Raw genomic sequence first — 24,954 nt, 5'->3', positions numbered from 1 at the left:
TTGTGTGTGTGTGTGTTTATTGGGTTATGTGTGTATGTATTGGGTTGTGCATGTGTGTGTATGTATGTATTGGGTTGTGCATGTGTGTGTGTATGTATTGGGTTGTGCATGTGTGTGTGTATGTATTCGGTTGTGCATGTGAGTGTGTGTATTGGGTTGTGTGTGTGCTTATATATGTATGTTCATGGGCGTGCATGTACGTACAAATGTATGCGTGTGTGTGAACCCGTGTCTTTGGGGGCAGAGCGTGGGCGCGGGGAAGGGCGCTCGGGGCTCGGGCGTATTGGGCGGCCGCAGCAGGTGGGCGCGTGTCCCGGGCGGAGCTGTATGGGCGCCGTGAATTAGAGACAGCGCCGGCAGACTCGTTGCTGCATCGTTCGGCTATCAATCTGTTGTTCATTTGGTTGTTTTGTTTTGGCGCTTACGGGGGCTGGGTGGGGGTGGGGGGGGGTATGATCATCGTCGTCATTGTTGTGATCCTGATTCTAATTATGTTCTTCTTGATTCATTTCCTCTTCCTCCTCTTCCTTCATCATCATCACTACCACCATAACGTAAATATGGTGATGACAACAAATATAACTAAGGGCAGTGGGACTCATTCTCTTTTCCTTCTGTATCACCACATAATGATCATCATCATCACCATCATCATCATCACCATCGCCACCATCACATAATCATCATCACCATCGCCACCATCACATAATCATCACCACCACCACCATCACCATCACCATCACCATCACAATACCATTACCACCATCATAACTGACGTGTAGTATTGCTTGTACGTGCATCCCTGCGTGCGTGCGCGTGTGCTTGCCTGTGCGTGCGCGTGTGCGAGCGGCGTGCTCACAGTCGCATTAGCCTCGAATTCAGTCGTCGACCCCGTCTGCCTTCGCAATTGTCCACAACGTAATCCTGGGCGCTGATGGCCTGTCCTTCCATTATGCAGATTTGGATTAAGGGCGAAAATTGGATTAAGGGCGAAAATTAAGGGCGAACTCTTATGCAAATTTGGATTAAGGGCGAATTTTGGATTAAGGGCGAAAATTAAGGGCGAATTCTTATGCAAATTTGGATTAAGGGCGAATATTGGATTAAGGGCGGGCGAAGATAATGCGTAAGAGCTTCCCACTTGCCCAGTTGATAAATTCTGGAATTCATTAAGGATTAGGCTTACCGGTTTGTTTACGGGGCGAAAATGATGCTGTTGGGGCAGGCTTTTTTCTTTTCTCTCTTTTCTTATGTTTTCTTCTTTTTCTCTTTTTCTCTTTTCCTCTTTCTCTCTTTTCCTCTTTCTCTCTTTCTCTGTTTCCCTCTTTCTCTCTTTTCCTCTTTTCCTCTTTCTCTCTTTTCCTCTTTTCCTCTTTCTCTCTTTCTCTCTTTTCGTCTTTTCCTCTCTCTCTTTTCCTCTTTCCCTCTTTCTCTCTTACTCTCTTTCTGTTTCTCTCTTTTCCTCTTTCTCCCTTTTCTCTCTTTCCCTCTCTTCCTCTTCATTTATCCATTCCTTTGTCGTATTGTTATTGCTCATGTTATTGTTTTGGATCCGGTGGCGTGGGGGTGTTATATATGTGGATTAATTAAAAACAAAGTTGGAATTTGATATGTTCGCAACTACACTATAGAGAGAGAAACATTGTGTAAAAGTAAAATGAAGAAAAAGTCCGCGATTTTAGTAATCTTTTATTATTTTTAGCGCTTCAGCTAAGCAGTGTGTTTCATACGTAGAAAAAAATGGAAAGAAAAATGAAGTATGTAGAGACAGAATAATTTTAGTAATTTGATGATAGAAGGATATTACAGGTGGTAAATGCAGTATACGAATGTGAAAAAAAAGAAAAGAAATGAGTGACTTTAGTTGATGCATAGATAAAGGAAGAACTTCTGAGTGTTACCAGGACTTAGACGCCATGGAGGGGCTTAGGTAAGTTTCCCTTTTCATGTTATTTTTTTCTTAAGCCTTTTAATAATTCTTTGAAAAATATATATAATATTAAATGTTTTCATTTATAATGATTATTGTGTGTTTTCATTTATTCGGTGGATATGTTTTGAAATGCTGATGGCTTGAAGGCGCTGCTGTGGAGAATCACTCCTTGAATGTGACGTTGCCTTCAGTGGGAGACTATAAATTAATATGATGACACACACACACAAGCACACACACACACACACACACACACAGCACACCCCACACACACACATGTTATACACATTACGCATTATTGTTATGCTACTACTAAAGTGCTGCACATTGCATACAGACGTACGCCATTACTGTTACTATTATGGTTGACACATATACATGGTAACACATTAATGTGCTTTATTTTACACACATACCATTTTTAACCCCAGAATGATAGTTTAAGGTGTCACACACTTTCAGAATACATGCTTTGTCCATTAATCATTGGCTTCGTTTAATTCCTGGCACATCGCTCGCTCTTGCTGACTTAGGTAATCTGAAACAGCTGGGATTAATTAATTAATAAGTGGCTCTATCTCTGTGTGAGAAGTATAGGGCTTTGCTTCTATATACGACTGTCCAACCAAGCCGATGTTATGCATTATAAACAGCAAGTTTTATAGTAGAAAAAAACACAGTGCCTTTACTAGTTTTTTTGAATGAGACAACAGTTTCGGAATCCTCCTTTTACGTCTGACTGAAGTGCGGTCGTAGACATACGTAAACATGCGAGTATTTTGTCCTCCTGAGAGAGCTTTAGGAAGGCAGACTCCCGAGCTCTCTGTGGATGAATGAATTTAAGGGGATATGCATGCGGTAGAGTCAGCCTGCAGGACTGGGATGTGAAGACGCGTAGCATGCGGGAAGAGGAGAGTGTTCAGGATCGTCTTCGAATGCACTTAAATGTCCGGAAACCTTGTCTAAAAAAAAAAAAGAAATGGATGAGAGTGCATGATAGTGGAGCTGCTTTGTAAACAGGGATAATAGAACGGGGATAATAGATTGTTTTCTTTTTTTTTTGTTTATCCCGGAAAAAAGGATAAAGGATTCAAAGTGAAATTCAAATTCAAATTCAAACACTTTATTCCATTAATTACAGTGTGTCTCCTGCAAAGATGTAAGGCAGGTTAGATAATGCAATAGGTAAGCAAGGCACGAATAGAGATGATATATTGCTTGTGGAACAAATTCATGCTATAAATAGCAAGGAAGGGAATGTGATGATGAGGTAAAGAAAGACAGGTGACAAGGAGAGGACAAGATGAGGAAAAGAGAGGAGAGGAAGGAAAAGACAGCAAGGATGAAGTATAGGACAAAAGAGGGAAGGGAAGACAGGAGACAAGGAGAGGATGAAGAGGGAAAGAGAGGAAGGAAGGGAAGACACATATAATAAAGTGAGAGGATGTAAAGGAGGGAAGTAAAGGAAGACAGCACAAGGAGAGGATAAAGAGGGAAAGAGAGGAGGTAAGTGTAAAGCAGGCATACAAGGAGAGGACAGAAGAGGGAAAGAGAGGAGGAAAAGGAAGAAAGGTGACATGAGGAGGATAAAGAGGGAAAGAGAGGAAGCAAGGAAGAGACAGGTGACATGCAGAGGACAAAGAGGGAAGTAAAGACATATGAGCAAGGAGAGGACAAGAGGGAAAGAGAGGAAGGAAGGGAAGACATAGTGGACAAGGAGAGGAGGCAAGGAGGGCAGGGAAGAGAAAAGACAAGCAGAGAGGATAAAGAGCAGGAAAGAGAGGAAAGAAGGGAAGGACAGTGTTAATAAGGACAGAGTATGGAGGGAAAGAGAGGAAGGAAGGGAAGTACAGCAAAGAGACAAGGAGAGACAAAAGAGGGAAAGAGAGGAGGGAAGGGAAGACGAGAAAGACAAGGAGTGATGTTTTATAAGAGACGAGAGGTTGCGTTATAAAGGCAGGTGACAAGGAGAGACAAAAGAGGGGAAGGAGATAAAGGTGGTACGTAGTTGACAAGAGATATGAGGATAAAGAGAGTAAGAGAGGAGGGAAGGAAGATGAAAAGTTATCAAGGAGAGAATAAAACAGTAAGCGAGACAGAGAGGAAAATGCAGGTGACAAAGGAGAGTGATAAAGAGTGGGAAGGAGAGGAGGGAAGGGAATTTAAGATAAGGAGAGGACAAAGATAAGCAGATGAGTGGAAGGGAATGTAATAAAAGAGTCACAAGGAAAGAGACAAAGAGGGAATATAGAGGAAGTAAATATTATGCTATTTACGGAGATAAAGAGTGGAAAAGAGAGGAAGGTGAAGAATAGTGACAAGCACAAGATATTAAAGAGGTAAAGAGAGATGAAGGAAGTATATGTTATCAATATATGACGTGATAAAAGAGATATAAGCAATATTTATTATATACATGAGAGATATAAAATAGTGTTAGAGGAGCAGCAAACATATTTATTTGCTTATGAGAGAGAGAGGTAAAAGATATGAGGGAAGGTGGAATAGGATATTGTATGAGATAGACAAAAGATGTTAGGAGTATATATAAACATGTAGATTGTCATGAGAGATAAAGATAAGAGATAGAGGTAAGTGTAGCACAGGTACAGACATGAGAGAGGATAAAGAGGAGGTAAGCGAGATAGAGGTAGAAGTAAAGACATATGACAAGTGATATGACGAAAGAGGTAAGCACAGAGAGGAGGTATGTATTAATATGTTAGGACAAGAGAGGAGCAGAAAGAGGTGAAAGAGATATGGTATGTAAAGATGATAGACAGATTACAAGCAGGAGAAGAAAGAGTAAGAAAGAGAGGAGGTAAGTAAAGATAGGATGACAATGAGAGGATAAAGAGGGTAAGTAGAGGAGGGAAGTTGTGGGAAAATGCAGGTGACGTATGAGAGTGATAAAGAGTAAGAGAGATAAAGGTAAACACACAGTAAAAGATTAAGTGAGCAGACAAGATATGAAAAAGAGTAGGATGGGAAGTAAGAGCACATAAGCAGAGAGGACAAAAGATAAAAAGTAGATATGAAGTAAGCATATTACAATATAAAGACATGAGAGGACAAAAAGAGTGTTAAGAGATGTAAGGTTAAAATAGACAGTAATATGAGAGGATAAGAGTAAAGAGAGGGATAGAGTAAAGGTAAATGAAAGACAATATATAATAAAAGAGTGTTAGATATAGAAGTAGCTATATATGATAAGGAGAGATATAAGGAGTGTAAAAGAGAGGAGGGAAGTAAAATATAGAAGATGGGTTATATATTAAAAGAGGGTAAAAGAGATAGAGTGTATTTAAAAGTATGCAGAAGTATATATTAAAGTAGGTTAGAGAAAGAGGTAAGTAGAACATATAAGTATTATGAGAGGATAGTAAGAGGAAAATAGAGAGAGGGGAAGGGTACGTATAGTAGCACAAGTAGAGTAGATAAAGAGGTAAGAAGAGGAGGGAAGGGTAAATATTATAAAAGACAAGCAGAGGATAAAGAGGTAAGAGAGAGTAGAAGTGAAATATAAAGATAGTTAGAGGATAAGAGGTTGAGAGGAGGAAGTAAAAGCAGAAGAGCTATAGAGGACAAAGAGGGAAAGAGAGGAGTGGAAGGGAAGGCAGGTAAGATAAAGGAGAAAGACAAAAGAGGGAAAGAGAGTAGAGGGAAGGGGAAGATAAAATATGACAAGGAGAGGATAAAGAGGGGAAGAGAGGAGGGAAGGGAAGAAAGGTGACAAGGAGAGGATAAAGAGGGAAAGAGAGGAGGGAAGGGAAGGCAGGTGACAAGGAGAGGATAAAGAGGGAAAGAGAGGAGGGAAGGGAAGGCAGGTGACAAGGAGAGGATAAAGAGGGAAAGAGAGGAGGGAAGGGAAGACAGGTGACAAGGAGAGGATAAAGAGGGAAAGAGAGGAGGGAAGGGAAGGCAGGTGACAAGGAGAGGATAAAGAGGGAAAGAGAGGAGGGAAGGAAAGGCAGGTGACAAGGAGAGGATAAAGAGGGAAAGAGAGGAGGGAAGGGAAGACAGGTGACAAGGAGAGGATAAAGAGGGAAAGAGAGGAGGGAAGGAAAGGATAAAGAGGGAAAGAGAGGAGGGAAGGAGAGGATAAAGAGGGAGAGAGAGGAGGGAAGTTGAGGATAAAGAGGGAAAGAGAGGAGGGAAGGAGAGGATAAAGAGGGAAAGAGAGGAGGGAAGGAGAGGATAAAGAGGGAGAGAGAGGAGGGAAGTTGAGGATAAAGAGGGAAAGAAAGGAGGGAAGGAAAGGATAAAGAGGGAAAGAGAGGAGGGAAGGAAAGGATAAAGAGGGAAGGAGAGGAGGGAAGGAAAGGATAAAGAGGGAAAGAGAGGAGGGAAGGAAAGGATAAAGAGGGAAAGAGAGGAGGGAAGGAGAGGATAAAGAGGGAAAGAGAGGAGGGAAGGAAAGGATAAAGAGGGAAAGAGAGGAGGGAAGGAGAGGATAAAGAGGGAAAGAGAGGAGGGAAGGAAAGGATAAAGAGGGAAAGAGAGGAGGGAAGGAGAGGATAAAGTGGGAAAGAGAGGAGGGAAGGAGAGGATAAAGAGGGAGAGAGAGGAGGGAAGTTGAGGATAAAGAGGGAAAGAAAGGAGGGAAGGAAAGGATAAAGAGGGAAAGAGAGGAGGGAAGGAAAGGATAAAGAGGGAAGGAGAGGAGGGAAGGAAAGGATAAAGAGGGAAAGAGAGGAGGGAAGGAAAGGATAAAGAGGGAAAGAGAGGAGGGAAGGAGAGGATAAAGAGGGAAAGAGAGGAGGGAAGGAAAGGATAAAGAGGGAAAGAGAGGAGGGAAGGAGAGGATAAAGAGGGAAAGAGAGGAGGGAAGGAAAGGATAAAGAGGGAAAGAGAGGAGGGAAGGAGAGGATAAAGTGGGAAAGAGAGGAGGGAAGGAGAGGATAAAGAGGGAAAGAGAGGAGGGAAGGAGAGGATAAAGAGGGAAAGAGAGGAGGGAAGGAGAGGATAAAGAGGGAAAGAGAGGAGGGAAGGAGAGGATAAAGAGGGAGAGAGAGGAGGGAGGGAAAGGATAAAGAGGGAAAGAGAGGAGGGGAGGAGAGGATAAAGAGGGAAAGAGAGGAGGGAAGGAAAGGATAAAGAGGGAAAGAGAGGAGGGAAGGAGAGGATAAAGAGGGAGAGAGAGGAGGGAAGGAGAGGATAAAGAGGGAAAGAGAGGAGGGAAGGAGAGGATAAAGAGGGAAAGAGAGGAGGGAAGGAGAGGATAAAGAGGGAAAGAGAGGAGGGAAGGAGAGGATAAAGAGGGAAAGAGAGGAGGGAAGGAGAGGATAAAGAGGGAAAGAGAGGAGGGAAGGAGAGGATAAAGAGGGAAAGAGAGGAGGGAAGGAAAGGATAAAGAGGGAAAGAGAGGAGGGAAGGAGAGGATAAAGAGGGAAAGAGAGGAGGGAAGGAAAGGATAAAGAGGGAAAGAGAGGAGGGAAGGAGAGGATAAAGAGGGAAAGAGAGGAGGGAAGGAGAGGATAAAGAGGGAAAGAGAGGAGGGAAGGAGAGGATAAAGAGGGAGAGAGAGGAGGGAAGTTGAGGATAAAGAGGGAAAGAGAGGAGGGAAGGAGAGGATAAAGAGGGAAAGAGAGGAGGGAAGGAGAGGATAAAGAGGGAAAGAGAGGAGGGAAGGAAAGGATAAAGAGGGAAGGAGAGGAGGGAAGGAAAGGATAAAGAGGGAAAGAGAGGAGGGAAGGAGAGGATAAAGAGGGAAAGAGAGGAGGGAAGGAAAGGATAAAGAGGGAAAGAGAGGAGGGAAGGAAAGGATAAAGAGGGAAAGGGAGGAGGGAAGGGAAGGATAAGGAGGGGAGGGGAGGAGGGAGGGAGAGGATAAAGAGGGAAAGAGAGGAGGGAGGGAAAGGATAAAGAGGGAAAGAGAGGAGGGAAGGAAAGGATAAAGAGGGAAAGAGAGGAGGGAAGGAAAGGATAAAGAGGGAAAGAGAGGAGGGAAGGAAAGGATAAAGAGGGAAAGAGAGGAGGGAAGGGTGCGCGGCAGAGGGAAGTCAGAGAAGTCCGCAGCAATAACATGTTTCTCTCGGCATTCCGGGCGTGCTTGCGAGTGTCGCGCGAGTGTCGGGTGGGCGCGGGCGTGAAATTTAGCGCATTATCCACACGTCCAGCGGGAGGAGAGGTGGACGGGAGGAGAGGTGGCCGGAGAATGTTTTATTCGCTGTGCTTATTATCTTTTATGGGTCTTTCGCTCTCCGTCTCTTGTTTTTTATTCCTTCTTCTTATCTGGTCTCTCTCTTATCCTCTTTTGTGGTTCTTTCTCTCTCCGTCTCTTGTTTTTATTCCTTCTTATCTGGTCTCTCTCCACTTCTCTTGTTCTTCTTTTTCCCCTCTCCTCGGTTCCTCTTTTGCCTCTCGTTTGGTAGGCTATTTTCTCGTGTTTATACCATAACGGCATAATCACCACTACGTGATTTGCACTATATTTAGAGTCCTTGATGATTCATTAATTTGTTTTCGCCTGTTTCCGCCTCACTTGTTCTTCCTTTTTCTTCTCTTCTTCTCTCTTCCTCTCTTGCCTTCCGTCTTTAACCTTCCTCCCGTTCCTTGTCTCCTTTCTTCTTGCCTCCCTGCTTTATCGTCCTGTTATTTTCGCCCAACTTGGTCTTTCTCTTCCCTTCCCTTGTCTTTATCTGTCGTCTTGCTTCCTCTCCCCTCTTGGTCTCCTTTCTTTCTTTCCTCTTCCTTCTCTTTCCCCTCTCCATTTTGTCTTTTCTCTTTTCTACTTCTCTCTCCCTCTCCCTTCCTCACCCTTTCTCCCTCCAGTTTACTTTTTTTCTCTCTCTCTGTCCCTTTCTCACCCTTTCTCCCTCTCCTCTCCCCTCTCTGTTTATTTCCTCCCCTCCCCCTCCCTCCTTCCGCCCTGACCTTGACCCGATCATGCAAGTATCGCCTAAGCCGGTTTATAACACGGCGGCCTGACTCCGGGATCGTAGAGGCGACGAGGCCACGCTGCTGGGCCGGGAGATCGAACTTAGCGCCGCGTCGTAGGCACATCGGGCGCCGCCGAGTAGTGCGAGGGAGGGACAAAAGAGCCGCGAGGAGGAGAGGGTATCGAGAGCCGCATTATGAGGGCCGGGAGTGCCAGGCTCGGGGCGTCGAGGGAATGCCTGGCGTGAGGGTTATTGTCTCTGCTTTCTTGGCGTGTGGTAGTGTGAGTGCGTGGGGTCTAAATAATGCTCGGGGTGAGGGGCGTTGTGAGGGCCGGGATGCGAGGGAATGCCCGGTGTGAGGGGCATTAGCCAAGAGGAGGCGATAGTGTAAGCTTTTGTTTTCCGCAGGGCGTGATAGGGGGAGAGCTGGGTGGGGGGGGTGGGGGGGGGGGGAAGGCTGGAGGGAGGTGCGTTATGGGGCGCGCTCTCCCAAAGGAAGTCTTGGTGCGTGTGTGGTAATGAAAGGTCTTTCTTCTGTAGGGATATTCGGTGGAAGTCGGGGCGGGCGAAGAGCGAAGGTGCGTCTCGGGGAACCTCGGTTTGGGAGTCCTTGCTGGGGACGGGACTCAAAATAACAATAATTTCACACACACACACACACACACACACACACACACACACACACACACACACACACACACACACACACACACACACACACACACACACACACAAAAAAAAAAAAAAAAAAAAAAAAAATATTGCCCGTCTGTCTATGGGGCGTTGGTGGTTGGAGGTCTTCGTTAGGCGTTCCGGAAAGGCGTTGGAGGATGTATCATGGTATGAGTCTTTTTCGTTCGTGTCTGTCTGTCCCCATTAAGCATTGGGACGTTGCCTCGACGCCCGCTGCAACAGGCCCATTACTGGGAAGAGGGTGGTTGTGTTTGCTAATAGTTTATTTTTTTCATTCATTATTGTTATCGTTTATGGTCATCGGGCATTATTTTTCGAGGCTAAATGAGTGTATTTCTTGCTTGTTGTCCCCCGCGGCTGTCTGCGTGAGTCGCCATTGTCTCCGTGTTGTGTTGGCCATTTTCCCCCCTCGAGCCCGTATTCCCCGCCCTGCTCGTGCCGCACTGCCCATGCGGACAGGACGCGAGCCCGATTCCTTTCGTCATGCATTCCTCATGACCCTGGCCCCGCCCCGACGCTCGCGGCCTTCCGCGGACGTGTCCTCCCTGCCAAGCACCTCGTGCTGCCCGCGCATCCGCTCTTTCATTCCTCACTCGTGCCCCTTCGAGTCGCCGAGTCACACGTGTCGCCGAGTCACACGAGTCATTTCTCTAATGAAGTCCGGCCCTCGCCCCACTGCGGCACGGGCTGTCCTCGAGGCGGCAGAACTCTCCATTCCGGATTGCACCGCTGGTGTCAGGCTGTCGCGGCGCTGCTGCTGCTGTGGCGGCGGCGGTGTTGGCAGTCTGGCGGTGCTGCGTCAGCGCCCGCGAGCGCCCGTGTCCGCGGCTGGAGGCCTTCGTGTCGGCCGTCGCGTGCGGGCGGGTTGGCTCGGGATCTGCGTGCTCTGCCAGAAAGGCTCGGCAAGCACGGGTGGGAAATACGGATGTGGTTCCAGCGCTGCGGAGATAGGCCTAAGCTCACAGGCAAGCAGGCAGGCTGGCAGGTTGTCTGGATAGCAGGCAAGGAGGCAGACAGACAGACAGACAGACAGACAGACAGACACAGACACAGACAGACAGACAAGCAGGCAGACTCATTCAGTCAGACAGACAGTCAGTCAATTACAGACAGACAGACACAGACACACACGCAAGCGCCGTCCCTCTCTAGGCCCAGCGCTCGGCGTGCAGAGCGCGGGAGGTCGGGGGTCACTCGATACGACCCGCCTTGACCTCGGAACAAGAAGGATGTCACTGCCGTCTTCAGCTTCGTGGGCGTGGAAGTAGATGGCGCGGCGGTCGCCCGGTCCTTCGATGACTGTCATTCATGTCATTTATCTGTTTTTATTCTTGAAGTGACGAGAGGGTGGATTTTTTTTTTTTTTTTTTTTTTTTTTTTTTAATGAGGTGATGAGTTTTGGGATTTTGGGGTTTTGGGTTTTCGTTTTTTTTGGTGGGGTTGGTGTGTAGGGGAGAGCTGCGTACGTTGCGGTGTTGAATGCCAGGGTGGCCTCTCGGGAATCAGTGTCGTTAGAAGTCATCCCGCCGATTGAGACGAATTGGCAAAGTTAAATGGAAGCGTGGCAGCTCACGCACGCACGCACGCACGCACAGACGCACAGACGCGTGGCGTGTGGTGGTTTCTCTCTCTCTCTCTCTTTCTATTTTCTCTCTCTTTCTATTTTCTCTCCCTTTCTATCTTTTTTTTTTCTCTCTCTCTCTTTCTCTCTATTATCACTAATTTTATTCATAATATTAGTTATTTTTTATTGTTGTTGTTGTTTATTGTTGTTGTTGTTATTGTTATTATAATTGTTATTGTTATTGTTATTATAATTGTTATTGTTATTGTTATTGTTATTGTTATTATTATTATTATTATCATTATTGTTATTGTTATTATTATTATTGTTATTGTTATTATTATTATTATTATTATTATCATTATTATTATTATTGTTGTTGTTGTTTTGTTGTTGTTATTATAACTATTATCATTATTATTATTGTTATTATTATTATTATTATTATTATTATTGTTGTTGTTGTTTTGTTGTTGTTATTATAACTATTATCATTATTATTATTGTTATTATTATTATTATTATTATTATTGTTGTTGTTATTATGATTAGTAATGTTATTGTTATTATTAGTGTTGCTATTATTATTATTATTGTTATTACTTTATTATTATTGTTATTATTTTGTTATTATTATTATTATTAGTAGTAGTAGTAGTAGTAATAGTAGTAGTAAGAATAGTCAAATATTGTTATTACTAAGCTTAAGCTATTATAATTCTGGTAATTTTTATAAACATCATTTCGTTTCATTGTTATGGCCGTTTTCCTTATCAGTTCGATTATCGTTATTGTTTATCGTTATTGTCCCTTTCGTTATCACTTCCCTTTGTTTGTGGGTATCAGGTTAGTTCATTTCAGTGGCATGGTTGGCTGGCATTTTCTTGGAGAGATTGTGGCTTCGTTCTCGTTTCTTTCTCTTTCTTAAACTGATGTTTTTTTTTTAGTTTAAGACCTTGGCCTGTTGTGTTTAGAAACTGTATTTTCGTGTGTGTGTGTTTTTGTTATTGTTTATTTTGGGGTTGTGTGGAGGACTATTTTCAGACAGGTGTTGTTCGTGTATTTATTGTGGGTTGTGTTAAGAAAAGGCAAAAAAAAAAAAAAAAAAAAAAAAAAAGGAAATAGGTGTTTATGTATTTGAGGATATAGGGATATTTTTAATTAAGTTTTAGAGTTTGGAATTCGATCGAAAATGGAGGTTTACAGCCGGCATTGGTTCTCGGCACGGGCGGCTTTGAACACCGCGGATATCTGAAGCGAACAGGGCGACATAAACCCCGTTGATAGCAACAGACGATTGGACATGCGGGCGTGGGCATTCCCGACGCATTGGCCTACATGGGTGTGAACATGGGCGTGAACAAGAGCGGGCGGTAGAGCCGAGGCGAAAATTGCGGCTAAGGGTTAGTGTGGCGCGATATAAATACAGAGATGGGCCCGGTGTGAGCGGCCGGGCGGTGTGCTATTACTGGAATCTGAAACCTCGGCGCGCGTGCGTGTGTACACTCGGCGAGCGTGCGTGTGTACACTCGGCGAGCGTGCGTGTGTACACTCGGCGAGCGTGCGTGTGTACACTCGGCGACCGTGCGTGTGTACACTCGGCGGGCGTGCGTGTGTACACTCGGCGACCGTGCGTGTGTACACTCGGCGAGCGTGCGTGTGTACACGGCATGTACGTCGGGTGTCATGCGCGCGGTGGTGTCAGGGCGTCGGGCGGTGGGCGGCTCCGCGTCTCTGGGGGGGGGGGGGGGGGTCTTGTTGGCTTGGTCGGTAGGGGGGGAATTGGCGTGAAACGAGGGAAAGCAAGAGGGTTTCGTGGGCGTTTTAAGGGGAGGTGTTGGGAGAGGGTTGGGAGAGTGGGGGGAGGAGGGTGGTGGTGATGCTGATGGTTGTTGTGTCGTGTTGTTAATGGTGATGCTAATGGTAGTGTTGCGTCATTGATGGTGATGCTGATGGTTGTGTCGTGTTGTTAATGGTGATGCTGATGGTTGTGTCGTCTTGGTAATGGTGATGCTGATGGTAGTGTGTCATTAATGGTGATGCTAATGGTTGCGCCGTGTTGTTAATGGTGGTTTTAATGGTGGTAAGGATAATAAATGACTACAATTATGAGTGAAAATGGTGATTTAGTTATTTTTATAGCTTTGAAAATGCATTATTGGCAGTTATACACCAAGTCATATCGAGTTTTAAGATCCTGTTCACAGATGGTTTCACATGATTATTAATCTTCTCAATAACTGCGATTACATAAAATACATATAAGATTTTATAAGATGTAATTTCCATCGCGGCTTATGAGGTCTTACGTCATAAGCTTTTGATATGCCGGTGTCCTGTGTCATATTTACAGAAATGTTATATTCATTGTGTAAACTTAAGTATATATTTTTTAAAAACTTTTTGTTTGATTTTATTCTCACTGTTAGTTCCACCTGCGTGTCTTTGTCTCTTGTATAATCCTGTAATTGGAGATTTATATTAATAAGATATTTTCCAAGGTAGGTGGGGTGATAAGACGTTATGAAATACGTAAATACTTGACCAGGTTCTAAAAGATTGCTAGTTCGTTAGTGAGGAAGCGAGGCGTTCAGGTAGTCAGTCAGTCAGTCAGTCAGTCAGTCCGTCAGTCAGGAGGTAGACAGTCACGTTGTCAGCCAGGCAGGTAGACAGTCAGGTAGTCAGCGTCAGTTCGCTAGTCAAGAAAACAGACAGTCAGGTAGTCAGCCAGTCAGGAAGTTAGACAGTCAGGTAGTCAGCAAGTCAGGAAGTTAGACAGTCAGGTAGTCAGCAAGTCAGTCCGCTTGTCAGGTAGCTAGACAGTTAGACAGTCAGCCAGTCAGTCAGTACGTCAGTCCGGCAGGTAGACAGCCAATCAGTCTGTTAGTCAGGCAGGTAGACAGCCAGTCAGTCTGTTAGTCAGGCAGGTAGACAGACAGTCCGTCAGACAGGCAGGTAGACAGCCAATCAGTCTGTTAGTCAGGCAGGTAAACAGCCAATCAGTCTGTTAGTCAGGCAGGTAGACAGACAGTCCGTCAGACAGGCAGGTAAACAGCCAATCAGTCTGTTAGTCAGGCAGGTAGACAGCCAGTCAGTCTGTTAGTCAGGCAGGTAGACAGACAGTCCGTCAGACAGGCAGGTAGACAGCCAATCAGTCTCTTAGTCAGGCAGGTAGACAGTCAGTCCGGCAGACAGGCAGGTAAACAGCCAAGCAGTGTGTTAGTCAGGCAGGTAGACAGACAGTCCGGCAGACAGGCAGGTAAACAGCCAATCAGTCTGTTAGTCAGGCAGGTAGACAGACAGTCCGGCAGACAGGCAGGTAAACAGTCAAGCAGTGTGTTAGTCAGGCAGGTAGACAGACAGTCCGGCAGACAGGCAGGTAAACAGTCAAGCAGTGTGTTAGTCAGGCAGGTAGACAGACAGTCCGGCAGACAGGCAGGTAAACAGCCAATCAGTGTGTTAGTCAGGCAGGTAGACAGACAGTCCGGCAGACAGGCAGGTAAACAGCCAATCAGTCTGTTAGTCAGGCAGGTAGACAGACAGTCCGGCAGACAGGCAGGTAAACAGTCAAGCAGTGTGTTAGTCAGGCAGGTAGACAGACAGTCCGGCAGACAGGCAGGTAAACAGTCAAGCAGTGTGTTAGTCAGGCAGGTAGACAGACAGTCCGGCAGACAGGCAGGTAAACAGTCAAGCAGTGTGTTAGTCAGGCAGGTAGACAGACAGTCCGGCAGACAGGCAGGTAAACAGTCAAGCAGTGTGTTAGTCAGGCAGGTAGACAGACAGTCCGGCAGACAGGCAGGTAAACAGCCAATCAGTCTGTTAGTCAGGCAGGTAGACAGACAGTCCGGCAGACAGGCAGGTAAACAGTCAAGCAGTGTGTTAGTCAGGCAGGTAGACAGACAGTCCGGCAGACAGGCAGGTAAACAGCCAATCAGTCTGTTAGTCAGGCAGGTAGACAGACAGTCCGTCAGACAGGCAGGTAAACAGCCAGTCAGTCTGTTATTCAGGCAGGTAGACAGCCAATCAGTCTGTTAGTCAGGCAGGTAGACAGCCAATCAGTCTATTAGTCCGGCAGGTAGACAGACAGTCCAGTCCGTCAGACAGGCAGGTAAACAGTCAGTCCGTCAGACAGGCAGGTAGACAGCCAATCAGTCTGTTATTCAGGCAGGTAGACAGTCAGTCCGTCAGACAGGCAGGTAAACAGCCAAGCGGTGTGTCATTGTGCTCGATGAAATATGATTGGGTGCTGAAGAGATATGGATCGCGCGTTGTTGCGTAATCCATTTTCATTGGAAATCGAGCGAATGGATTGCAATGCGGTGGTTTATGATTGTGATTGATTGGATTGTTTGTTTATTTATTTGTTTGTTTTTTTTATTTGTTGTTTAGGGGCAGGGTGTTGATTAGGCAGGATATTTATAACATGGGGTTGAGGGGGGGGGGGGGAATCCACGTGCAAAAAACTTGTGGAAAATTTTCATACTCGCTTTCGCAGAAACGTAAGTATTTTAGTGATTTTTAAAAAAATTGTGTGAGTGAGTGCAGTTATTCCCAGTATTGATATTCGTGCGCTAAGAAATATAAGGTTTGCCAAGGGTAAACGAATAAAATATACGGAAGAAGAACGAAATCAATAAAGGGGAAATGAGAGAGAGAGACAAACAGAGAGAGAGAGAGAAAAACAGAGAGAGAGAGAGAGAGAAACAGAGAGAAACAGAGAGAGAGAGAGAGAGAGAGAGAGAGAGAGAGAGACAGAGACAGACAGACAGACAGAGAGACAGAGAGACAGAGAGAGAGAGAGAGAGAGAAAATCCTTATATCGCGTATTTTTCCGAGTGTCGGGACGCGGGAAAAAAAAAAAAAAAATGGTTGCGACTGATGGAAGGGGTCGGTTGCTCTGGCTTGCAGGGGCTCGGCAACCCTCTCTCTGGCCCGAGGTAACTCTAGACACCGATACCGTTGATGTCACCGCCCTGGAAAAGAAGTTGAAATAACACGGGCGTTGCGTGTGAGAGAGAGAGTCGGGGGGGAGGAGGAGGGTGGGGGAGGAGGGAAGGGAAGGAGGGAGGTTGGGAGGGAGGGAGGAGGAGGGAAGGGGGGGAAGAGGAGGGAGTGAGGGTGGGTGGGAGGGAGGGAGGTTGGGAGGAAGGAAGGAAGGAAGGAAGGGAGGGAAGGAGGTTGGGAGGGAGGGAGGGAGGGTGGGTGGGAGGGAGGGAGGTTGGGAGGAAGGAAGGAAGGAAGAAGGAAGGGGGGGAGGGAGGGAGGGAAGGAAGGGAGGGAGGGAAGGAGGGTGGGGGGAGGATAGAAGGGGGGTGAGGGAGGGAAGGTGGGAGAGGGAAAAGGGAAGAGAGGAGGGAGGGAGGTTGGGAGGGAGGGAAAGGGGAAGGGAGGAGGGAGGGAGGGTGGGTGAGGGAAAGGGAAAGAGAGGAAGGAGGAAGGGGAGTGAAGGAGGAAAGGAGTGAGGGAGGTAAGGGGGAAGGGGCGGGGAAGAAGGAGAGAAGGAAAGAGGAAAAAATGAAATGAAGGGAAGATGAAATGAAAACAGTTGCAGTGACGGAGTGTTTGATATAGAAAGAGAGTGAAGGCAGAGGGGAAGGCAAAGGGAAGATCAGGAAAAAGGGAGGAAGGGAATGAGTAAACGAGAGAGTTTTAAGTAGAGAGAGACAGAGAGTGAGAGAGAAAGACGAGGCGAAGAAGAAAGAAGAGAAAAGGAGGACATGGATATGATCATGTGCATATTTTTTTTATTAGACTGCATGTCCATTTATAGAATTGCATCAATAACATGGATACGCGAAATTTATCTATCTAACGCTTAACGTGTTTTACTGGTGTAGACCCAGTGATTGCGACCTGGAAAATGGCTGATAGACAGACACAGAGACAGACATTAACACGTCATTAGACATAGACAGACCGGCATATAAACGGACTCGGAACCAGGCATAGTCTCATAAGCAAATAGGCACATAAGCAGACACATAACCAGACTGATAGACAGACAGTGCCATAGGTACCGAGACAGACACAGTCTCAGAAACAGACAGAGGCGTAAGTGCGGACACAGACACAGGTACACACTTCCCCGAAGTCCTCCAGGATACGGATCTTGTTGGCTTCTGTCTCGCGCCCTCAGGTGATTTTTCCGCGACTGCGAATCCCGACGCCCATTCGCCCTCTCACGCGCCGACACGAACCGAGGAGAGTCATGCGGGGAAGTGAGGAGTCATGCATAAGGGGTGGGGGGGGTGGGGGGAGGGGACATATAAAGAGGAATCATGCATAGAGGGGGGTTGGGGTCATATAAAGAGGTGACGAATCATGGATAGAGGGGGTGGGGGTCATATAAAGGGGAATCATGCATAGAGAGAGAGGGGGTCATATAAAGGGGAATCATGCATAGAGAGAGAGGGGGTCATATAAAGGGGAATCATGCATAGAGGGAGAGGGGGTCATATAAAGGGGAATCATGCATAGAGGGGGTGGGGTCATGGGGTCATATAAAGAGGAATCAACATCAAAGGGGTGGGGTCATATAAAGAAACATGCATAAAGGGGGTGCGGTCATAGAAAGAGGAATCATGCAAAGAGACGAGGTATTGCAAAAAAAAAAAAAAAAAGCTGCGGGACATGCAAAGAGTGGAGGATCATGCAAAAAGCGAAAGTACCGCGCAGAAAATGAGAAATCATGCAGAGAGGCGAAGAAAAAAACGCGTAGAAAAAAGGAGGAATCGCGTAAAGAGGCGAGGCATTGTGCAAAGAGGGAAGGGTCGTGCAAAGACGCGAAGAATCGGGGCAGAAAAGCGAGGGGTCGTACAGACAGACGAAAGAAAATTACCCAAAGAGGGGATGGGGTCATATAAAGAGGAGAGGAATCATGCATAGAGGGGGCGGGGTCATATAAAGAGGCGACGAATCATGGAAAGAGGGGGCGGGGTCATAGGGTCACATAAAGAGTGCGAGGAATCGTGCGAAGGAGTGAGGAGGACTCATGCAGAATCACGCAGAGGAGTAGCGGGTCTGGTGTACTCTCGCCGTGACGTGATTCTCGTCGGGTTTCGGGGCTCGGAGGCGGTCGGGGGCGGTCGGGGGCGGTCGGGGGCGGCTGTCTCTGTCGGGATTAAGGGCGAGGCGTTTGGGCGGCCGCGGCGCTGGGGCGGGCAGGTTGCTTTGCCGGGGAGAGCGGGAGGGAGAGGGAGGGGTAAGGGGAGGAGGAGGGGGAGGGGCAAGGGGAGGAGGAAGGGAAGGGGGAGTGGGAGGGGCAAGGGCAAGGGGAAGAGGGAGGGGAAGGGGGTGGAGGGGAGGGGAAAGGGAAAAGGGGAGGGGGTAGGGAGAGAGAGAGAGAGGGCTAAAAGGGGAGGAGGTAGAGAGGGGAGAGTGGAGGTTGTGAGTGATAATTATAAAAATAATAAGAGAGAGAGAGAGAGAGAGAGAGAGAGAGAGAGAGAGAGAGAGAGAGAGAGAGAGAGAGAGAGAGAGAGAGAGAGAGAGAGAGAGAGAGAGAGAGGGGAGACGTGTGAGGCGATGGCGACACGAGCAGATTAGTCTCGGAGAGAGAGCCAGGAGCAGCTGAGAGCGAGTGCCGGGCGTCCAGGTGCCAGGCGGCCGTCGCTTGAGAGGGCTGAGGACTGCTCCGTGGGTGTGGGCGGGGTGCGATGGGAAGGGGCGGGGCGAGCTCAGATACGTGTGAACCGTATATTGTATTTTTTGTGTATTGTATTAGTGTTTATATATATATATATATATATATATATATATATATATATATATATATATATATATATATATATATATATATATATATTTTGTGTGTGTGTGTGTGTGTGTGTGTGTGTGTGTGTGTGTGTGTGTGTGTGTGTGTGTGTGTGTGTGTGTGTGTGTGTGTGTGTGTGTGTGTGTGTGTGTGTGTGTGTGTGTGTGTGTTTATGTATATATTGTATGAGTGTTTTTATATATGTATTGTATTAGTGTTTATATATATTGTATTAGTGTTTTTTTTTTGTATTTTATGAGTGTTTTTTGTATATTTTAATATCTCATTACGCGATTAGCAGTGATATTGAACGTACTTTTATTATGCTTGACCCAGTGGTGAACCAGTGGCAGAAAAAATGCCGTACATACAATAAGTATGTCTTGTGGATAGTGCTTTTCATGCGACCCTTTGGTATTATTGTTATTATTATTATTATTCTGCATTGTTATTTGGTATTATTATTATTATTATTATTATTATTATTATTATTATTCTGCATTGGTATTTGGTATTATTATTATTATTATTATTATTATTATTATTATTATTATTATTATTATTATTATTATTATTCTGCATTGTTATTATCTCTCTACTACTTCATGTATTCATTGGTTGAGGATCCCCCTCTCCCAAAATTGCCAGCCCGCCCCCTGACCCCGTTCCGTCTCCTCCTTGCAGATGGGCGAAGAGTGACGTGGGTGTACTATGTCCGGCCCAGGTGGGGGTAGCGCGCCCCTCAGCCTCCCTCGGCCGCCCATTCATCCTCTAGACGCCCACAGCGCGTCGGCACACTCTTCATTGCACCTTCAGGTACGTTGAGTCTGATGAGTTTGAGTTTTTTTATTTTTATTTATTTATTTTTTTTTTATTGCTGTGTTAGGTTGAGTTTTTTTTTCTCTTTTTTTATTTATTGCTGTGTCAGGTTGAGTTTTTTTTTTCTTTTTTTATTTATTGTTGTGTCAGGTTGAGTTTTTTTTTTCTTTTTTTATTTATTGCTGTGTCAGGTTGAGTTTTTTTTTCTTTTTTTATTTATTGCTGTGTCAGGTTGAGTTTTTTTTTCTTTTTTTATTTATTGCTGTGCCAGGTTGAGTTTTTTTTTCTTTTTTATTTATTGCTGTGTCAGGTTGAGTTTTTTTTTCTTTTTTTATTTATTTTTTATTTATTCCTGTGTCAGGTTGAGTTTTTTTTTTGTTTTTTTATTTATTGCTGTGTCAGTTTTTTTTTTTTTTTTTTATTGCTGTGTCAGGTTGAGTTTTTTTTTTTAATTTATTTATTGCTGTGTCAGGTTGAGTTTTTTTTTCTCTTTTTTTATTTATTGCTGTGTCAGGTTGAGTTTTTTTTTTTCTCTTTTTTATTTATTGCTGTGTCAGGTTGAGTTTTTTTTTAAATTTATTTATTGCTGTGTCAGGTTGAGTTTTTTTTTTTTAATTTATTTATTGCTGTGTCAGGTTGAGTTTTTTTTTCTTTTTTTATTTATTGCTGTGTCAGGTTGAGTTTTCTTTTTTTTCTTTTTTTATTTATTGCTGTGTCAGGTTGAGTTTTTTTTTTTTTTTATTGCTGTGTCAGGTTGATTTTTTTTTTTTTCTTTTTATTTATTGCTGTGTCAGGTTGAGTTTTTTTTTCTCTTTTTTTATTTATTGCTGTGTCAGGTTGAGTTTTTTTTCTCTTTTTTTATTTATTGCTGTGTCAGGTTTTTTTTTTTTTTTTAATTTATTACTGTGTCAGGTTGAGTTTTTTTTCCCTTTTTTTATTTATTGCTGTGTCAGGTTGATTTTTTTTTCTTTTTTTTATTTATTGCTGTGTCAGGTTGAGTTTTTTTTTCTTTTTTTATTTATTGCTGTGTCAGGTTGAGTTTTTTTTCTCTTTTTTTATTTATTGGTGTCAGGTTGAGTTTTTTTTTCTTTTTTTTATTTATTTATTGCTGTGTCAGGTTGAATTGTTTTTTTTTCTTTTTTTATTTATTACTGTGTCAGGTTGAGTTTTTTTTTTTCTCTTTTTTTATTTATTGCTGTGTCAGGTTGAGTTTTTTTTTCTCTTTTTTTATTTATTGCTGTGTCAGGTTGAGTTTTTTTTTCTCTTTTTTTATTTATTGCTGTGTCAGGTTGAGTTTTTTTTTCTCTTTTTTTATTTATTGCTGTGTCAGGTTGAGTTTTTTTTTTCTCTTTTTTTATTTATTGCTGTGTCAGGTTGAGTTTTTTTTCTCTTTTTTTATTTATTGCTGTGTCAGGTTGAGTTTTTTTTTCTCTTTTTTTATTTATTGCTGTGTCAGGTTGAGTTTTTTTTCTCTTTTTTTATTTATTGCTGTGTCAGGTTGAGTTTTTTTTCTCTTTTTTTATTTATTGCTGTGTCAGGTTGAGTTTTTTTTTTTCTTTTTTTATTTATTGCTGTGTCAGGTTGAGTTTTTTTTTCTCTTTTTTTATTAATTGCTGTGACAGATTGGGTTTTTTTTGTCTTTTTTTATTTATTGATAGGTGAGGTTGAGTTTTTTTTTTCTCTTTTTTTATTTATTGCTGTGTCAGAATGAGTTTTTTTTCTCTTTTTTTATTTATTGATGTGTCAGGTTGAGTTTTTTTTTCTCTTTTTTTATTTATTGCTGTGTCAGGTTGAGTTTTTTTTTTCTCTTTTTTTATTTATTGCTGTGTCAGGTTGAGTTTTTTTTTCTCTTTTTTTATTTATTGCTGTGTCAGGTTGAGTTTTTTTTTTCTCTTTTTTTTTTTTTTGCTGTGAAAGGTTGAGTTTTTTTTCTCTTTTTTTATTTATTTCTGCGCCAGGCTGAGTTTTTTTTTCTCTTTTCTTATTTATTGCTGTGTCAGGTTGAGTTTTTTTTCTCTTTTTTTATTTATTGCTGTGTCAGGTTGAGTTTTTTTTTCTCTTTTTTTATTTATTGCTGTGTCAGGTTGGGTTTTTTTTTCTCTTTTTTTATTTATTGCTGTGTCAGGTTGAGTTTTTTTTCTCTTTTTTTATTTATTGCTGTGTCAGGTTGAGTTTTTTTTTCTTTTTTTTTATTTATTGCTGTGTAAGGTTAAGTTTTTTTTTCTCTTTTTTTATTTATTGCTGTGTCAGGTTGAGTTTTTTTTTCTCTTTTTTTATTTATTGCTGTGTCAGGTTGAGTTTTTTTTTCTTTTTTTTTATTTATTGCTGTGTCAGGTTGAGTTTTTTTTCTCTTTTTTTATTTATTGCTGTGTCAGGTTGAGTTTTTTTTCTCTTTTTTTATTTATTGCTGTGAGAGGTTGAGTTTTTTTTTTCTTTTTTTATTTATTGCTGTGTCAGGTTGAGTTTTTTTTTCTCTTTTTTTATTTATTGCTGTGTCAGGTTGAGTTTTTTTTCTCTTTTTTTATTTATTGCTGTGAGAGGTTGAGTTTTTTTTTTCTTTTTTTATTTATTGCTGTGTCAGGTTGAGTTTTTTTTTCTTTTTTTATTTATTGCTGTGTCAGGTTGAGTTTTTTTTTTTCTTTTTTTATTTATTGCTGTGTCAGGTTGAGTTTTTTTTTCTCTTTTTTTATTTATTGCTGTGTCAGGTTGAGTTTTTTTTTTCTTTTTTTATTTATTGCTGTGTCAGGTTGAGTTTTTTTTTTCTCTTTTTTTATTTATTGCTGTGTCAGGTTGAGTTTTTTTTTCTTTTTTTATTTATTGCTGTGTCAGGTTGAGTTTTTTTTTTTTTTTTTTATTTATTGATGTGTCAGGTTGAGTTTTTTTTTTTTTTTTATTTATTGCTGTGACAGTTTGAGTTTTTTTTTCTTTTTTTATTTATTGCTGTGTCACGTTGAGTTTTTTTTTCTTTTTTTATTTATTGCTGTTTCAGGTTGATTTTTTTTTTTTATTTATTGCTGTGTCAGTTTGAGTTTTTTTTCTCTTTTTTTATTTATTGCTGTGTCAGGTTGAGTTTTTTTTTTTTTTTTTTATTGCTGTGTCAGGTTGAGTTTTTTTTTTTCTCTTTTTTTATTTATTGCTGTGTCAGGTTGAGTTTTTTTTTCTTTTTTTATTTATTGCTGTGTCAGGTTGAGTTTTTTTTTCTTTTTTTTTTATTTATTGCTGTGTCAGGTTGAGTTTTTTTTTCTCTTTTTTTATTTATTGCTGTGTCAGGTTGAGTTTTTTTTTCTTTTTTTATTTATTGCTGTGTCAGGTTGAGTTTTTTTTTCTTTTTTTATTTATTGCTGTGTCAGGTTGAGTTTTTTTTTTCTCTTTTTTTATTTATTGCTGTGTCAGGTTGAGTTTTTTTTTCTTTTTTTATTTTTTTCTGTGTCAGGTTGAGTTTTTTTTTTCTCTTTTTTTATTTATTGCTGTCTCAGGTTGAGTTTTTTTTTTTTTTTTTATTTATTGCTGTGTCATGTTGAGTTTTTTTTTTTTTTTTTATTTATTGCTGTGTCAGGTTGAGTTTTTTTTTTCTTTTTTTATTTATTGCTGTGTCAGGTTGAGTTTTTTTTTTCTCTTTTTTTATTTATTGCTGTGTCAGGTTGAGTTTTTTTTTCTTTTTTTATTTATTGCTGTGTCAGGTTGAGTTTTTTTTCCTTTTTTTATTTATTGCTGTGTCAGGTTGAGTTTTTTTTTTCTTTTTTTATTTATTGCTGTGTCAGGTTGAGTTTTTTTTTTCTTTTTTTATTTATTGCTGTGTCAGGTTGAGTTTTTTTTTCTTTTTTTATTTATTGCTGTGTCAGGTTGAGTTTTTTTTTTCTCTTTTTTTATTTATTGCTGTGTCAGGTTGAGTTTTTTTTTTCTTTTTTTATTTATTGCTGTGTCAGGTTGAGTTTTTTTTTTCTTTTTTTATTTATTGCTGTGTCAGGTTGAGTTTTTTTTTTCTCTTTTTTTATTTATTGCTGTGTCAGGTTGAGTTTTTTTTTCTTTTTTTATTTATTGCTGTGTCAGGTTGAGTTTTTTTTTCTTTTTTATTTATTGCTGTGTCAGGTTGAGTTTTTTTTTCTTTTTTTATTTATTGCTGTGTCAGGTTGAGTTTTTTTTTCTTTTTTTATTTATTTCTGTGTCAGGTTGGGTTTTTTTTTGTCTTTTTTTATTTATTGCTGTGTCAGGTTGAGTTTTTTTTCTCTTTTTTTATTTATTGCTGTGTCAGGTTGAGTTTTTTTTTCTCTTTTTTTATTTATTGTTGTGTCATGTTGAGAGTTTTTTTTTTTTTTTTTTATTTATTGCTGTGTCAGGTTGAGTTTTTTTTTCTCTTTTTTTATTTATTGCTGTGTCAGGTTGAGTTTTTTTTCCCTTTTTTTATTTATTGCTGTGTCAGATTGAGTTTTTTTTTCTTTTTTTATTTATTGCTGTGTCAGGTTGAGTTTTTCTTTTTTATCTTTTTTTTATTTATTGCTGTGTCAGGTTGAGTTTTTCTTTTTTATCTTTTTTTTATTTATTGCTGTGTCAGATTGAGTTTTTTTTTCATTGATTCGTCCGTTCATTAGATGTTCTTTATTGATTGATTTTTATAGTTAATTATTTATTATTTATTTATTTATTTGTATAATTATTTGTTTATTATTTATTTATTTATTTATATAATTACTTATTTATCTATCTATCTATCTATATATATGTATGTATGTATGTATCTATTTATTATTTATATATTATTCATTTATTTATTTATATATTAATTATTATTTATATGTTATTTATTTATCTATTTATTTTACTGTGTTTAGTTACTTTGACAAAGATTTAGACCTTTAAACGTGCCTGGCATTGTGTTGCAGAATGTGAGTCGATTGATATGCGCGGAAGAACGGTTTTATCAGCTTAGTTTAATCTGATTGAATTTGAGGACTGAATCGAGTTTTGGAATGAATATATATTTTTTTTTTTATCTAAGAAGGGATTTGTAAGTAGCCAGAGGGTGAATTACTTAGGAAAGTTGGTATTAGGTTAAAAAGAAAAGGAGAAAAGGAAAGGAGGAGAGAAGAAAAAAGAGGAAAAGGAGAAAAAATGAAGGAAATAAAAAAGAACAGGAGAAAAGAAAGGGAATAAAAAAAACATTCATATAAAGAAGTCTATTTTTGATCCCAAATTGAGGCAAACAGGTCGGATGACGTCACTTTTGCCTTTGATGGAACAAAGGGATTTCACTTAATCGTAATCCGACATTAAAACAACACGATCTTCGCGAGGGAATATTTTGCTAAAGCCC

The 24,954-nt window shown here is 41.6% G+C and overlaps 1 protein-coding gene across 6 annotated transcripts in view; it reads left to right on the top strand.

The window, feature by feature from the left end:
• Positions 1 to 24,954, top strand: part of LOC113804138 (adenomatous polyposis coli protein) — a 360,688-nt gene that overhangs the window by 163,349 nt on the left and 172,385 nt on the right. For 3 of the 6 annotated variants that reach the window (XM_070138167.1, XM_070138168.1, XM_070138163.1), the window contains exons 1-2: positions 1,897 to 1,930; positions 19,509 to 19,640. The exons of the other annotated variants lie outside the window; for them this stretch is intronic. In XM_070138167.1, coding sequence (XP_069994268.1) covers positions 19,536 to 19,640 — 105 coding nt within the window. In that variant the 5' untranslated portion in view covers positions 1,897 to 1,930; positions 19,509 to 19,535. Of the gene's footprint in view, positions 1 to 1,896; positions 1,931 to 19,508; positions 19,641 to 24,954 lie in introns of those variants that run through there. 6 annotated transcript variants of the gene reach the window in all.

This window comes from Penaeus vannamei, chromosome 24 (genome assembly GCF_042767895.1).
Source record: "Penaeus vannamei isolate JL-2024 chromosome 24, ASM4276789v1, whole genome shotgun sequence".
NCBI classification, from domain to species: domain Eukaryota; kingdom Metazoa; phylum Arthropoda; class Malacostraca; order Decapoda; family Penaeidae; genus Penaeus; species Penaeus vannamei.
Note: the sequence above shows the minus strand (reverse complement) of the source record. Positions and strands in the feature narration are given on the sequence as shown.